This window comes from Rhododendron vialii, chromosome 4a (genome assembly GCF_030253575.1).
Source record: "Rhododendron vialii isolate Sample 1 chromosome 4a, ASM3025357v1".
NCBI classification, from domain to species: domain Eukaryota; kingdom Viridiplantae; phylum Streptophyta; class Magnoliopsida; order Ericales; family Ericaceae; genus Rhododendron; species Rhododendron vialii.
This window is the reverse complement of record NC_080560.1, coordinates 41,832,588-41,849,088: the sequence shown is the minus strand read 5'-3', so window position 1 is coordinate 41,849,088 and position 16,501 is coordinate 41,832,588. Positions and strand designations below refer to the sequence as shown.

Here is a 16,501-nt window from a genome sequence, read left to right as displayed (position 1 = left end):
ATTCTGAAAAAATAAGTATCACCTTCTTATTTTTTTGGAACAACCCTTATTATTGAACAAAAAATAAGTTCTTATTTATTTTCTGGAACGGGCTCTTACTACTATGGGTACACCATTTGCTCAATATCGTGTCAGTAAATTTGGCGTAGAATTGATCAAGCCCTTAATAATATTGAATGAGTTAAATTTTTATAAGAACCTTTTTAAAAAAGTATTTTTAAGAACATTAAGCGATTTTAATTATTTGTGTGAGACTTAAGAATGGATCCACTCTATTCAAAAAATAATAATAATAATAATGATTCCACAGAGGCAGTGTACGAATCACTTTGTACGAATGACTGCTCTTGCTTACTCTAGTACTCCTCTCCACAATTACTGCTCTTGCTTCTGCTAATGCCAACACCTGGTCATCGTGGACCCACCATATATCCCTTTGTACGAATCCAACCATTTTTTTATTAAATTATATACACCGTCAATGTAAATGTTTATTTCTTCCAAATCAATTACATTGCGTCTCGTGACAATGTTCTGTTAATTACGACCACTGTTTTGATAACATGACACAATATAATTGATTTGGAGAAAATAAATATTTTGTACTGCCGATGTATATATTTTATATTCTCTCTTTTTTTCCGGAAACAAATTCGAGTCTTTCACCCTAGCTCTCTGCAGTTGATGGGAACAAAAAAAACACAAGGGGAAGGAGCCGAATGGTAGATGGGTAAATCCGAAGCGACCTCGAGTGCCAGTATATTCCGTCTCGGTAGAAAAAAAGGTGTACTAGCCGGCACGAAATTGACAACTTCGATAGGTAAGTAATATTAGTATTCTGAAAAATTCACCGATTTTTATTGATGTCAAAAGAATTTAAATTATCACGAGTGTATGTTGAGAAACTAGTTTTTTGAGCACCATAAATTAAACAAGTACGGTTTACCAATTTAACGAAAGGTCAATTTATTCAAACTTGCTTTAATCTAGAAAGACTTTTAATAAACAGACAAAAATCCGAACTCAAGTAGCTTAGCTCGTTTTTTATACTTCTTCCGTTCTTAATTGATAATCTTTTATTTTATTTTGGGATCGATGTTCCAAAATAATTGTCCATTTTCAAAAATAAAAGTAGAAATTTGATAAAATTTCAAAAGTGTCCCTTATATAAAAATAGGTAGAATATAGAGGTAATGGTGAAAAATATGTGTAATAATGATTACATATCCCATAACAAAGTAGAAATTCCTTAGCATTTCTAGTCTAGTCTTGAAATATCAATCTTATCGTCGATTAGTTGAGGCCTGATTAAAAGGATATGACTTGTCTGTAATTCAGATTTAGGCTGCAGAAGTACATGTCCAAATGATCGCAATTGTCAATTAGCGCTTTTAATGGTTCAAATTTATTTTGAATCTTTTATCGATAATAATATATTTTTACCAACAAAAAATTTCTACAAATCAGAATCATTAATTATCAATATGAACTGTCTAGATTCGACTGCAGATAATTACAGTAAAACCGAGTAGCTAGCTTTGGTTCGTCCATCCGCGCCAGCTGCGCCACCATCCCCCCCTCTCTCTCTCTCTCCTATTTATTTTGGGATTTAATTTCGAAGTCTTGTCGTCAACCAAACCTCGCCATCGTCGCCACTCAACCTCTCACTTTCTCTTCCACCACCACTAGAGAGAGACCAAGGGAGAGATATCAGGGATTTTTCCACCATCACTACTAGAGAGAGAGAAAAGGGCGATGAGAGATGGTGGGACTGAGCATAGTACTCGAGTCCCAAAAAGTTACTAATAACAAGAAATACAACACACAAGTCATAACCAAGGCCACTGTGACCATCAAACCCTGTCCCTCTCCGCCGCCGTCGATGGCTCTCGCGGCGACCGGGTTTCTGGACCGGTGTTTCCTCTGCTGCCAGAGACTCTTGCCCGGTAAAGATATCTACATGTACAAGTAAGCCCCCCACTACCCACCACTATGTCCTTGATACTATTATTTACTGTATTTTAGAACAATTAAAACTTATTTTATTTGTTTCTACACTATCGAGAATCATTTTGCTCCATGAATACAGCAACTGTTTTTTGTTTGAAAAATGTTCTTTGTATTTTTTTTCTTTGAACAGAAAGAAATATCCTTTGTATATACTGTTCTGTAAAATTGATTTTGACAAAACTAGAGCCGAAGCCAAACCATAAAAAATTTGCTTTGAGCTCTCAAATATTTTCCGAAAGTATGGCTTCAAATTTTGTGCAGTGTCCATTATTAGCTCAGTTGGTCGTGTACCAGCACTTGAGTTTTGAGAGGTTATGAGAGGTTAGGGATTCGAGCAGAGGGAATAGCATCGATAGCCCTTGTAGTAATTCAACTTAAACTAAGATACTCACATTCTATGAGAATTTCTTGGGTCTCAAGTGAGTACCACGAGTCGGTAACCGTTGGCGATCCAGATTTATTTTATGACTATCGTCTGAAAAAGAAAAAAAAGAAAAGAAAAAGAAGAAGCTCATCACATAAGAGAGTCCATGGCTCTGTAAAAATAAAGCAAAAAGGACATAAATTCAGAAAAAGAATAATTTTATTTTTTTTCTAATTATTCCTAAATTTCTTGAGACATTTTCACCTTTATTATGTTCTTGAAACGTGATTTGGTCGTATGTGTATTTGCAACGCACAGAGGGGACAGGGCATTTTGCAGCGTGGAGTGCAGGTGCAGACAAATATTCATGGACGAAGAGGAGACAAACATTTCCCTCCACAGAAACGACAACCGCTCGTTTTCAGCCGTGAAAAGTCCGAAACACCCTTCTTCGTCGTCACCTTCCCCTTCTTCTTCGGCCGCTGCTTCTCGTAACAGGAAGGGGACCAGAAACAGAGCAAATGGTTTTGCCCACTGAAATGAACCCTCTTTCCAGTTTTACCCTCCCCACATTTTGTGATGACACTGTTGTCCCTCCTCTTGGTTCGGTTAATTTCCTCTTCCAGGAATGACCATTGGTTTTGCACTCCCAAAAGGCCAAAACAGCTGGCGGAGTTGTGGGGATTTCTGTCAGTCGAGGGGTATTTTTGGTATCTTGCATGTGTAATAAAAACTGGGTTGATTAATTAGCAGTTAGCTAGTGTAGTTAAATCAAGCTTGAATTTTGGAAACAGATGGAGAAATGGAGAGAGTTCGTGGGAGTAACTACACACACTCCCTGTCTCTCTCTATGGGGAAAGCAATGGGTGTTTTTTTTATAACCGGTTGTCCAGGCCAGAGCAATGGGTGGTTTTTTAGTAGCACTAGTTATGTGACAATGACGCTCAACGAATACTGGGTTCACTTCATTCCATAAGCACTTTATGGCTTCAGTTTATAACGTATTATATATAATTGAACGTTTGAGCCAATTTATGTATATCTCGATTAATCTTGGAATCTCCGCCAAACTTTCTGTGGTCTTGAGAGTCTTAACGGTGGAAATCAAACTTGTGGGCTCGGGACGTAAGCCGAAGCCCTTGCTGCAATGCCTTTAATCGACCAACTCCTTGGAGTTCGAATATCGGCTTCGCTTATTGCGTTTATGAGCAAAACAAAGGATTAATGTCCACAATATGCAATGACATGACCACGTATACATTTTATCTCTGATAGAAGAAAAGTTTGGCAAGAAGTTGAATTTGTGAGGTGTATATAAGCCTCTGCTGCTATGCTTTTTCACTCGACCAACTTCTCGGGTTCGAATATTGGCTTCACTTGTTGCGTATGTTAGCGACACGGTAGATGAATATATTGTCCGCAATATGCACTGAAATAACCATTGCGCCTTTCGATGAGAGTTATAAACAAGAAGCTTCACGCGGTGGAGCGGTGAAATGTGTAGAGATCGGAAGGAACACAAACGGCGAAAGCACTCTGGTCGGCCGTCACAGATACAAGAAAGAAAAATCGTTGATTTGTAGTACTTGGTCCCAGTTGGGATTAATGCGACGGAAGTACTGAGAAATGTACTCATATGGAGTACCTACTTTTTAAAGTTTCCTTCTGTGGGTTGAAAGCCAACGCAATAATGAATAATGTAAAGCAATATATAAGGCTTGGCGAGAATTCAAATATTCTGTATCGAAAAAGCTTATGCAACTCTGTTCTTGCGCAGCCAGAACGGTATTTTTATGCACGGACACAGACACTTTTTGGTACAGATGATCCGGTGAGATGCTTGGCACTACTACTCACCGTAATTCACTAGTCACCGAACTGATTTGTGAACATAGCTAATTAAAGGCCGGTCTGGTTCTCACTTTCGGATTAATAGTTCTTTTTGAGAGTTCGTGTAATTTTTCAATCGATTATATCTTGTAATTTATAATATTTTACGTAATTTTGAAAATATTTTCTTATAGAACTAATTGAGATCTATCAAACAATATCCATATGGATATAAAATTCATTACCAATTTAAAGATATAACTCATTTTTTATCTGGTTAGAATTGAACGAATGACTATTAAATCCGAACGGAGGGAGTAAGTAAATAAGCACCCAACAAGCAAATTAGTTTTTACAATCAATATCTATTGCTTTTTTTCTTCTATTCTGTATGAATTTTCTTTATCAAATAAGCCAGTGAATCAAACCAGCCTTAAAAAAAATTGGATTTGCAAATTATTCTTCTCTTTTCTTGTCATCGAAATGATCAGTGCATGGAGATATTAATTGCAGAGGGTGGCATCAAAATGGCTGGCAAAATTGTGGAAGCCCATGAGACGGATCCGGGGTGCTGTAGTGCACCCCTGTGTAGTGCGCCTGTAGGACAGTCCAAAGCCGTCGATCTCATCAATTAACGATTCAGATTAAAAACAAACTTTTCTAAGGAAGAGTTTGTTTTTAATCTGAACCATTGAAAACACTTTTGGACAACTATAGCCGCACTACACACAGTGCACTACAGCGTTTCCCATCTGCCATGGGACCCTCCATTTTTGTTTGGGTGAGCATTAATCCCTAGTGATCCATCCATGTTACATTGAACCATGCTGCACGAGTGTCCTTTGTATATCTTCTTTCTTTTCCTTCTCAACGATTCTCTTATGAATTAAATGCAAATTAAACGAGAGTAGAAACCCAAGTAGAAAATACCTAATCCAACCCGGCCCGAGGATTTGGCCCGGTGGTCTTGGCAAAAAACGTAGGAGTTTGCTTATGTCTAAAGTCTCAGATTCAATTTTCATTGCCGGCAGCTCTCGGGATTACCTCACCCCCCACGCGTAAGCGCGTGAAAAAGACTGTGGGAGGAGCTGTATGAATTAGTCCGAGGTGCGCGCAAACTCACTCAGGACACCTTGCATCATAAAAAAACAACCACCTATAAACCCCAAGTCATGTTACTTTCTTTACACTGTCTGGTGAGGGAAATTTGCAAAGTGAGCAAAGCTTCTCCAGTCTCCACTGTTGAATTTGGTAGGAGGTAGGGACTTGAAAGCAAGACAATTCTTCAAAAAAGAAAGTGGCCAACAAACCATATGAGCATGTGTGCCCACTGAAGGAAACAAAGTGAAAAGGAGGTGAAATTTGGCTTTCCATCTTCTGTCTCCCTCAATTGTTTTTTTCCTCCCCCGTTAGCATGCTGCTATAATTTGAAATTTATTGGGTGACAAATTAAGCATTCTCCAAAGGCAAAGTCCCTTTAGACCTATCTTTTGCAATATTGATTTTGAATACCTAAAATCATACCCATTACACAAGCCAAATACATTGGGTGGGTAGGACTCTGAATATAAGACGTTGTGATTTTGCGATTCGTCTCCTAGGCCTAAGATACAATTTAATCAGGCAAACTCCTCTGTCGATGATTATCTATTGCAATCAATTGAAGTAATTACGTGTTTTTTGCAACTTCTTGGACGTCAGCTTTAGATCTTTCCGTCTAAAGAACTTTGAGCTTTGTCTTTGTCATAACTCTTGTTTCGGTTCACCGGCCAAGACCAACTTTTAAAAGCTAATTATGCGAAGCGCCAATTATATTAGTTTTGATTTCCGAATCACCTTTGTGAAACTTTAAGTTTTGACAAAGCGGATTCTTAATTCAAGACCTTTTTCCCTAACTTGAAATGTGGACACTCTGTTTTACTAGCCAGAGGAGGTAATCAAATCTTATAGTAGGCAGAGGCACAATTTTCATACCGTAACCAAAAAAAAAAATTTGTAGGGGCAGGTACAAAGACCATAGAATCTGTACTTTCCTATGTGCTGATGGACTGTGAGTACAAGTAAGTAAAGGATGTGGATTGTTGACTAGAAATAGAGTACGTGGTCTCCTCGGATATACTGTTTCATCTGATGCTCATATTTGTGGACAAAGTGCGTCGTGACAACACGCGTGATCCGACCATGTACGTGTTGAAAAAGCTAGACCACTATAATGGATTTGAAAAGATACTGCAAGGTAATGCGCTCTGATCACATAGTTGGCAGTATCCGATCGGTCTGCATTTTTACATGGATGCCCTACTCGACCAGCATAAGAAAGTAACCGTTATTAATTCCATCGACGAACCCAAGAAGGGCCCCCACATTTGCCACACAACATGCGTGTCGTGCTCTTACTCACAACACAGGTCACGGACCGTGATCCTCATATTCGGTCAAATAAACGAGCCCACTAGACAGACGGTTTTCATATCACATTAAAGAGGTACTGAGACCATAGAATCTGCAAGGACCATAGAATCTATACTTTCCTATGTGCTCCTGGACTGGTACAAGTAAATGAGGGGTGTGGAACCATAGGGAAACGAGAAACAGTATTTCTAGTAAAACACATAATTGTACTCGACAAATGCTCAAAATAACATACTAAAAGGAAAAATAAAATATAAGAGAAGGGAAGGGAAGGGAAGAGCTCAGGTTAAAGAACCACAGAATCTAACTGATGGGTTGGTCCGGCGGTCAAAGTCTAGAATTTAGGAGTTCCCTCTTAAAGCCTCAGGTTCGAAACCTTTCAGATACTATCAATTTCTTTTGGAGCCAGTCATAAAGAGCTCTGCTTCGGTTTCAACTGGGCTCCAAAATTAATCGAGATGAGCACAAACTGGCCCGGAGTCTATAAAGAGCTCTGCTTCGGTTTCAACTGGGCCCCAAAATTAGTCAAGATATGCATAAATTGATCCGAACACCTGATATATAAAAAAAAAACCCACAGAATCTATACTTTCCTATGTGCTTGCACATGGAGTTGGAACAAAGGGTTTTTGGAACTATGGGAAGAGGACACTTGTGAGAGGAAGAGAGGGTGGGAGAGGGATGGCATTACTAATTGGAATAATAAATTGGGGTTTCCACCGCAGTCTGTCTTTGATTATATTCCCTACCAAATTCTCCTTAGAAAGTGACAACTCTGGCCCATGTATAGCCATAACTTGCTCCCATGACCGTGCACATTTATTCAAGTATGCATTTTTGTTGGTCATATGAGCTGTTTAAATGAGTATTAGGGAATATATTATTTTTAAATTTCAGATTTTTTTAAAAATTATTATCAGAATCAGTAAAAGTATTTGAATGATATGTGCGGAATATATCTAGAGAAAATTAGTGCTTGAAAGTATAATCTGAAAATAAATTGTGATTTCTCGTTTGACAATTTTGTGGAAGTGTTTAGAATTTATGTGTAGGGTAGGAGTGGTATTTTTTGACAAACAAGATCAGCCCATTTATAACCACACTTCCTTTTTGTGTTGTGGTGACGTGAATTTACAATATTGTCTTTCACATGTAAAAGAGCGTACAAGTGAAAGCTTAATTTTGTAAATTTACTTCACAAGAAGACAAAAAAAAGAAAGGTGGACCGTGTGGTTATAAAAAAGGAGTATGAAAATCAATTAGCTAGTGCATAATGCACAGAGGAAAACCATGGCGCGCCCAAACAGGCCCCTGACAGAGAGGTGTTGTCCATTGGTTGGATCTCATTCTTCAATTTGTTGTGTTTTTTTTTATCGGCCAAAGTGACATTTTATTCAAGAAAATTTGACAAATGGTACATCTAGTCGGAGGAGAGGGAATCCAATTAAAGGTTGAGTGAAAAAGGAAACACCAAAAAGGATAAAGCCCAAAACACCCAGTGGGCTAAGCCCGAAGCAATACACCTAATGGAGCAAGCCCAGCACCCAATGGGCAAAGCCCGAGAAACCAAAAACACCTAAATAGCCAAGGCCCAAACCAGTGGGCCAAACCCAGAAAGAAAAACAAAAACCAAACCCAGCAAGCAATCCTCTCCAGTCTCCACTGTCTACCCACGCTCTAACACCGCCTGCCTTCGTCCGACCAGTAGCCGCGCCGAACCCACCAAGCATCCACCAGTCTTCAATTTGTTGTTGGGAGTGGACTGGGGCATGTTGTGATTGGAGCACAACAAATCCTATAGTGTTCTCCATTTGGGTCACGTCCCGAGCTCAAAACAATAATTTATGACCACCTGAAATCGCGATCCCAACGAGGTTTAGGTAATCACAGCCGAATTTGTGACCTTCTGAACCCAATAACACGAATGGCGTTGATCTACAACAATTTGGCACCACTCTCACTCTCATCCACAAGGGGTAGTGATTTTGACCGGAACGGAACGGAACACAGGGCTGTGCTGAGTGTCCCCTTTTCTTTCTGAGTTTCCGGTTAGGTACGAGATTCTAACTTCGACATAAGGAACTTCAGTTAACAAAAACAACTGATACCAAGAGCATACAAAATACAGGCCCATAAGGACCCATGGACCATCACTCCACAAAAACTATCCTGCCAGAGATGCATAACTAGAAAAACAAACTGGCTACAAACAGTTTTATTTCAGCAATTAAAAGAGGTTCAATTAATAAACAACCAATACCCAGAGTTTACGAAGTACATGTGTACATGCCATCGGGCTCCATAGATTCCATCATTCCGCAGAATCTAGCCTAGTGCGGATAGATAACGTTAAAGAAAACTGGCAACCAATAGTTTTCATAGGAAAAACACTAGAAAATGATGAACTGAATCACGAAAAATCCAAGTCCACGAAGTTCAAACCAAATTCACGTCGAAATTGATATACAAGTTAAGGAAAAGAATTGTCTTGCTAGACCATTTCGCATGGCAGAAGTCATGCAAATACTACATACATACACATGCTAGTTTATAACAACAGAATAGCCATCGACATTGCCATCTCTGAAGTCGGAATTTCCACCCTGCTCAGCCAGATTTGAACAGCAATACAGCTTTTGAGTCCAAATAGAAGTACACAAAGTGATTTGTCTCATGGGTCACGTAAGAACCTACAAAAACAAGAAGACACGAAATGGGTTTCCCATCATAATCATCTCAAAGCAAATAGGCAAGGAATTAGAATTTACAACTGATAACATGATGCAGTTCAGCAGCTGAATGATTCTTTTACAGCTAGAAGACGCTAATTTACTTCTAATAACAATGTGTTCTCAAAACTTTTATTTCCTCAAGATCCTTTCTAAACAGAAAAATGTACGTCACGTGGTTCGTTGCCTCCTGTCCTAATATATCACAGCAGCTTGGCAACCAATGGCAGGGTTTGGGCTACTGTGACAACATGAATCCATGATTCTGGCACAAGTCATCAAGCAGATCAATAATAACCTACCTTCGTTAGAAATTTTACAATAATTGCTCTTTTCACATTTATTTCAAGTATATAGAATAACATTTTCCAATTCTTAACAAAAATACAGATCCTTACATGGATTATCCATCTCTTCACATCTGTCTAAGGAAATGGATGCATATAATTTTTGAAAAACCAGATAAATCTAGATATTAACTAAAAAGGAAGAAACTCTTCTGAGGAAACTTCATAATCCATCTGTGGTAAATGTTCTATCTCCACCGCAATCGACCATCATTTTTTGCACAACACCCTTGGACTATGAACCAACAAACTACAAGAAGCACTTACAGCAGAAATTGGCATAGCAAGCAAAGCCAATAGAACAATAGTATACAAAACGGTACTTTTATAGCATAGTGAATCTTGGATGTTTGACTTGAAAATTGAAGACTACAATAAGACGCTTTCTCTAATACTCCAGTCATAAAAAAAATGCAAATTGCTGAAATTTGTTCATCCAATGCACTAGGTGGAGAGAGCAGACAGATAATTCTGCATGCTCTATGCAAGGTTGTCAAAACAGGATACATATCGTGTATCAGTATTTGTTGATTTTATGTAAGGTATCGAGATACATATCACGCATCATAAGTTATGTTAACAAGTGTGTATATAAGCTAAAAAAAAGTAGTTGTACCTAATATACAGTACAATCTTTTACACATTGAAGAAAAGTTTGATGACACAGATATCGGTTTTACCTCCAAATGTACTGAACGGTACGATACACGTGTATTGTGAAAATTGCTTACACGCAAGTCGTAACATATGTTTAGAGATACGTCTCAATTTGACCCCTTAACGTACCGAAGCATATTTAAGGATTTTTACAACACGCTTACTTTCTTGCCTTGGCTAGTAGTCACCAAAAGCCGAATTTTTTCATACAAATATAATCTAGACCAACTCCCAAAACAGCCAATCAATGTTTTCTCCTTTTTTGGTTTTCTCCTGTTGAAGGCACGCTCAATGCGCCTCCTCTCATAAACATCGCCAATGATAGAGGTCATACAAGGACTGACCTCGGGACTTGTGCACAAGGCACCTACTAAGAGAAGGGTGTAGGAGAGAAGAGGGTGGAAGACTTACCTACTTTTAACTTTTGAAGGGCTGGTTATGGTGGCTGTAATGTGCACTAAAGCACCTAGATGAGCAAGTGCTTGCCATCAAACCCAGTACTTTATCCAACTATGCAAGTCATTCTGATTCCTAATTGCAAACTGGTGAACATATGATAGATCTGAATCTCACAGGACCACGACTTGTTTAATTCTCAACGCAAGCCGCCTTGAGAACAGTCACGTATTTTCTACTTTTTTTCATAACATGAAAGAGGCAATCCTTTATTAAGCCACCAGCAAATAAAAACAAGTTGGTGAAAATAAGTTAGATCAGAATCTCAAATACACGATCACCACTTGGCCCACTTTCAATACAAAGCAACCTTGAGAACACTCATGGAAAGGGGCAGCCTTTTCTAGGTAACCCATGTACCCAATCTAGGGAGATAAAAGCTATATATATATATATATACACACACACACACACACACGTATATGACTGAAGTACGTAAGAGACATACTTCTGTACTTGTGTACATACAACCTACATTCACACGTAGATAACAAATCTTTTGATGTACAAGGTGTTGCATTGTCCAAAGAAAAAAATATGGGCTTGATTAGGGGTCAAGAGTGGTGATTTGAGATCAACCATCAAGTTCAAATGCACCGCGAGCATTTTTTAATGAGCATGTTGAAACATGTATTCTGTGCCAAAAATCTTCTGGCTGATCCATTACCAATCTGATTTGCTATGGGAATTTAAGATTTGTGAAAACGCAGGATTGAGTTACAGACTAGAGCACTCAAGTCCATGCTTAAGTGGGTGGCAATGTTATATCTTCCCAGTCATCCAGGAGGCAGAGCTCGAACCCACTTGAAGTGTGTTGCAAGAACTCAAACTCAACCCAACAAGACCATTAATGGCTTCACATTATGGAAGGGAAGCTACAAACAAGTACAGTGAACCAAAGGAGAGAGAGAGAGAGAGAGAGAGAGAGAGAGAGAGAGAGAGAGAGAGAGAGAGAGAGATGGCAAACCGAGATATACATGGTTTGGCCAGAGCTAAAATTCACTGGCAATCACAAAAGAAAAGAGATTCCACGAACACAAACAGAACAAGCGATACAAAGAATAGCAAAGGTGGCAGAGCAGAATCTTCCTCAACTCTCATGGAACAAACTTCACAGAAGTGTAATCATATGTGTTGGAAATTGTCCCACATCGGTTAATTATCTCCTCGAAAACTAGTAAATGTGCCTGGGTAGCCTCTCCTCTCATTGTCAATTGGTTTTGAGGTGGATGCTTTAATATGGTATCAGAGCTAGGTTTTCGGAGGTTTTCCCCTTTATTTGAGCCATAGTTACACTTTGTTTCGTTGTGATCCGTGTGTTCCGGATCCTTTGTTGACCTCTCAATGTGCGAGTCGGAGGTCGCACGTGCGAGGGAGTGTTGGAAATTGTCCCACATCGGTTAATTATCACCTCGAAAACTACTATATGTGCCTGAGCAACCTCTCCTCTCATTGCCAATTGGTTTTGAAGTAGATGCTTTAACAATATGTTTTCCAAAACTCTTCAAAATCCTCCTATCAAATTAGTGAAAACCCCCTAAATATAGCAAAGGGAATCCTACCCTAGTTCCTATTACAAGCTCACTCTCAAAGACATTTCTAAACATCTAGAGATAGCATCTCACAGTATATGTCCAAAACAAGACTCCCTGAATTTAATCTCTCCCAAATTGCTCATTGTGAATTTGCGATCCACGTCCAAAACCACGGCAGAAAAGATCAAGGTAAGGAGTTTTAGGAAGTCCAGAATGAGTTCAAAATTGGTCAACATGCATCAAGAAACGAGTCCACCACAACCCCACCATCCAAGAGGCACATTGACAGCTAAAGCAGTCTGCTACAGAGACTTCCACAGAAAGAAACCGAGAGTGAGGATCAACCGCTCGAGCATTCAAGCACAATAAAAACTACCCAAAACTTAACAGTGTGCTTGAGTGAGTGACACCTACTCTGAAAAAGTAAGTGTTCATGTTCAAAGCCCAGTGGCGCACTGAAGCAATTTTGTAGGTTTTCAAGGTTTTGTTGGGTGGTTTGTTTTTCGGTTAAAATAAAACAAAACTTTTGACATAAATACCTACCCAATCAGCTTTGAAAAACATTGCTCAGAAATCTGTGAAAAAGATCTGCATGTTGCTTTTGTAATTTGTTTTTAGAGGCTAGAGCTTCATGATAGATTGCTTTTGAGAAAAACTGCTACCTTCTGCACCAGAAAACGTGGCCTCGAGAAGCAAAGGACAATTGAGTTTTAGCTCTCAGATCAAGTCCAGAAACGTCAAGGACAGAGGTTAACAGGGTTAGGGTTGTAAACCCTTCTTTCTAAAGTCAATGGTCAGTCTTGATCATTGTGATGGTGTCGTTGATCGTCTTTCGTCGGAGTCTGGTGGTTGTGCTTTCTTGCGGTTCCGCTGGGTTTGGCTGGAGGTGGGAGGTGCGCTTGGGTGTAGGTGACCGGCGGCAGTATTTGAGCGGCAGCTTGGGTGATCCGTGGTTGGATTTAGGGTTAGGAAGTTGTATTTTCTATTTTGGGCATCTAGGCCTTCTACTTGTTTGTGCTGATTTGTACTTATCTGGGCACTGTAAGGCCCATTATAGGTGTGGGCTTGTCCCAAAGGTTGTATCCTTGGTTGGGTTCTTGCTAACCTCAGATTTGGGTCTCGGGTGGGCATAGGATTATTCTTAGCTTCGTAACTCTGTTGGGTCTCGGGTTAGGAAAATGATGCCATCAATCCTTGTTCCTATTAATCTTTGTAACAATTTCAAAGATTAATAAAAAAAAATTGCCTTTTAAAAAAAAAAGAGTCTTGATCATTGTGTAACTTCTGTGTTGTTTTGTAAATGGTGATTAATTTTCTAAAGGTTGTACACATAAATAGGTGTGTTCTTCTTGTAGCGATTTATGTGATTCTAAAGAGGTTCTTTTTGTTTTCCTACTAAAGAGAGTTTCCTTTACCCCAAACTACTCCGTGAGTACATATAGTCCTCCACCCACATATACCAGGTAATCAACGAAATATCCAATTCGACAACCTAGTTGGATCACGAAAGAAGTTAATTAACAAGGGAAAACACTCAGCCAAAGGTCATTCTTTCAATACACTCAGTGAGTAAGGTGTGGCACTTCTGCAACTTGCCTTTCACGGTTTCACGTTTTACCCCCCTACATATTTTACAAGAGAAAAATAACTATTTTCATTATTGATTCAACTTCCAAAGTTAAGAAACCCAGTCTTCAGCAGCTCTATCTCCTACTGTTTATCCCCCCACCAAGTCATCAATGTTCTCATGGTAATTCAGCATGCTGACTATGAATAAGTAGTAATTACAGTCGACTGACTGATACTCTACCTACCACTAGCAAATAATTGTATTCAGGCACTCAATTGGGGTACAATACATTTCTTGGCACATTATCTAAGAGAAAACAACCCACAAAAAACCCTTAATTACCAAAAACAACCTAGTATTTGGCCTATACCCCTCTTTTTTCCCTCCAACAAACAAGTCCATTTCCAAACTTCCATAAATGTAGGCACCTACGCATTACACACAGACCACAAGAAAGGAACAAAACAATTTATGCAAGTCCATTTCCAAACCTCCATAAATGTAGGCACCTACAAATTACACATAGACCACAAGAACGGAAGGAAACAATTTATGCGACATCTAATCCTACCTAACAAATAAGTTAGCAACTGATTGAAGCCTAGATCCATACCGTTTACTTACAGCACAAAATCCATTACCCACAAATACACACATATCATAAAACCAAAAATAGGGTACACAACCACTTCTTCCTACAGCAATCTATGCACAGTTCAGAGTAATGTTAGGAACACAACTTTAGAACACAATTATGGACAGCATTGTGTCCAGAGCCGCTCGATTCATGTGGGCTTATATACATTGAACAGTTTTGAATACAGTTGTGTCCAAATTTTTCTTTTTTTTGCCAAGTAAAAAGGTGGAGGAGGGGGCTAACGGGCATAGCTACCCTCCCCTAGGTGTGACAGTAGAGACTCCAGACCCGCGGCGGGCCCCAGAAGGGGCCAAAGAGCCATAGCAACTAACGCCCCACCAAGGGCTAGCAACCAAAGCCGGGCTTCGCAGGAGGGCCAAGTTCGAGAAGGCGTCCTTAGCACGACTCGAACCCGTGACCTCCTGACCACCCAAACCCTGTGGGAGTGAGCCATGAGCCACCAACCCTGTGTCCGGAGTCGCATTCTCAAGTTGTGTTCCTAGACTTTCTTGGTTCAGAAAATACTATTGCAAAAATTGCCAATGCACCAAATATTTGCACATTACTATTGCTTACAAGTCTAAACAAAACAGGGAAATATTCTAGAGATAGAGAAGTAGTTTCGATGGGGGGGTTTTTTTACCGAAATTTTTTCCGACGATGCAATGCCAAGTGGGCCCATGCTTCCTATCAAACTCCTTCTTTATCGCTTCTGCCACATCCTTTTCCACATTGTGCTTCTCAAACGCCTATACAAGTATACCATTTACATATACTTCGATACAACCAATCCATCCAATTTCAAAAAAGTGAAGCAAAAAACAGTTGAATGAAGCCAGCTCTCACTTTAAATTTCCTAAACTACCCCTATCAAGAAGAGGGGAAAAAAAAAGAAAAGAGAATAAAACTACCACTGTAATTTTCTTCTCCCCTTTTTTTATTTTCACATCTCATGGATTAATCTCAATTGAAAAATTTTCATCTTTCCTCTTTTACTTAATAGGATTTGCAGCATACATAGACTCCTTCTGTCCCAGAAAATGACAGTATTCTACAGAAAGACATGTAATTTTCGAATCAAAACACATATCATTTGCGTACATATTTTTCAATTTTCTTCGTACCAAATTAAAGATCTCAATCGATTCTTTAATTTGGTACCAAAAAAAAATTAGGAAATTAGGAACGCCAGTACTTTATTTCTTGACTCAAAACTTGTATGGAACTATCATTTTGGGACGGAGAGAGAGAGAGAGAGAGAGAGAGAGAGAGAGGAATACTGCAATGGCAATGTCGACGGCTTCCCTCTGGAGGTCTTCCTTCATGTCGGCGCTCTTGATGATGACCTTCTTGGCCGAAGCCAGAGAGGCGGACGACGCCGACGAGGGCTTCCGATCGTCGGCGGGTGTACGGACCACCATTGCCCCGGCACCGCCGAATCGCTTCCCGTCTTCGCTCATTTTCGATTTGATTAGAGAGAGATAAATCTTTGGTTTTAGTGGAGTCGAGGTGAAGCAATGGATGGGTGGGGGGTTTTAGAGAGAGAAGGATTTGAGCTACAAGGTTTCTCTCTCTAGAACTGCGCCTGTGTTTGTGTGGTCTTTCCGATTTCAATTACTTTCTCTTGTAATAATGGTCTTTCATTGGTCTTTTTTTTTTTCAGAATTGATTTTTGCAACTCTTTATATTACTACTATCTGCACTATTTTTTTTCCCAGCTTTTTATTCATTTTATTTTCCCTTATTAACCTTCTACCGGCTCATTTTCATCAAAGGGTAGTGTGGTAAATTTACGTAAACAAAAACCAAAGAAGAAGTGGGTAAAAAAATGAGTTTGAAAATAAATTCTCAATACATTTTGTACTACTAAAAATCTTGTACCAAAATAAAGAATCGTCCTAAAATCTTATTGTCACAAAATAGGAAAAAATTGGACTAAAATTTTGTTGCCACA

The 16,501-nt window shown here is 39.2% G+C and overlaps 2 protein-coding genes across 2 annotated transcripts; one reads left to right on the top strand and one right to left on the bottom strand.

The window, feature by feature from the left end:
- The first annotated feature begins 1,520 nt into the window (after positions 1-1,520).
- Positions 1,521-3,405, top strand: LOC131324526 (FCS-Like Zinc finger 15). Its single transcript, XM_058356509.1, has 2 exons — positions 1,521-1,968; positions 2,693-3,405. Exons 1-2 carry the CDS (start codon positions 1,763-1,765, stop codon positions 2,910-2,912), a joined length of 426 nt encoding a protein of 141 aa, XP_058212492.1. The 5' UTR covers positions 1,521-1,762; the 3' UTR covers positions 2,913-3,405.
- Positions 3,406-8,829: 5,424 nt separating this feature from the next.
- On the bottom strand, positions 8,830-16,200 carry LOC131324528 (uncharacterized). Its single transcript, XM_058356511.1, has 3 exons — positions 15,828-16,200; positions 15,191-15,296; positions 8,830-9,306 (listed from the first exon to the last, which is right to left on the bottom strand). Exons 1-3 carry the CDS (start codon positions 16,005-16,007, stop codon positions 9,224-9,226), a joined length of 369 nt encoding a protein of 122 aa, XP_058212494.1. The 5' UTR covers positions 16,008-16,200; the 3' UTR covers positions 8,830-9,223.
- Between the last annotated feature and the right edge of the window lie 301 nt (positions 16,201-16,501).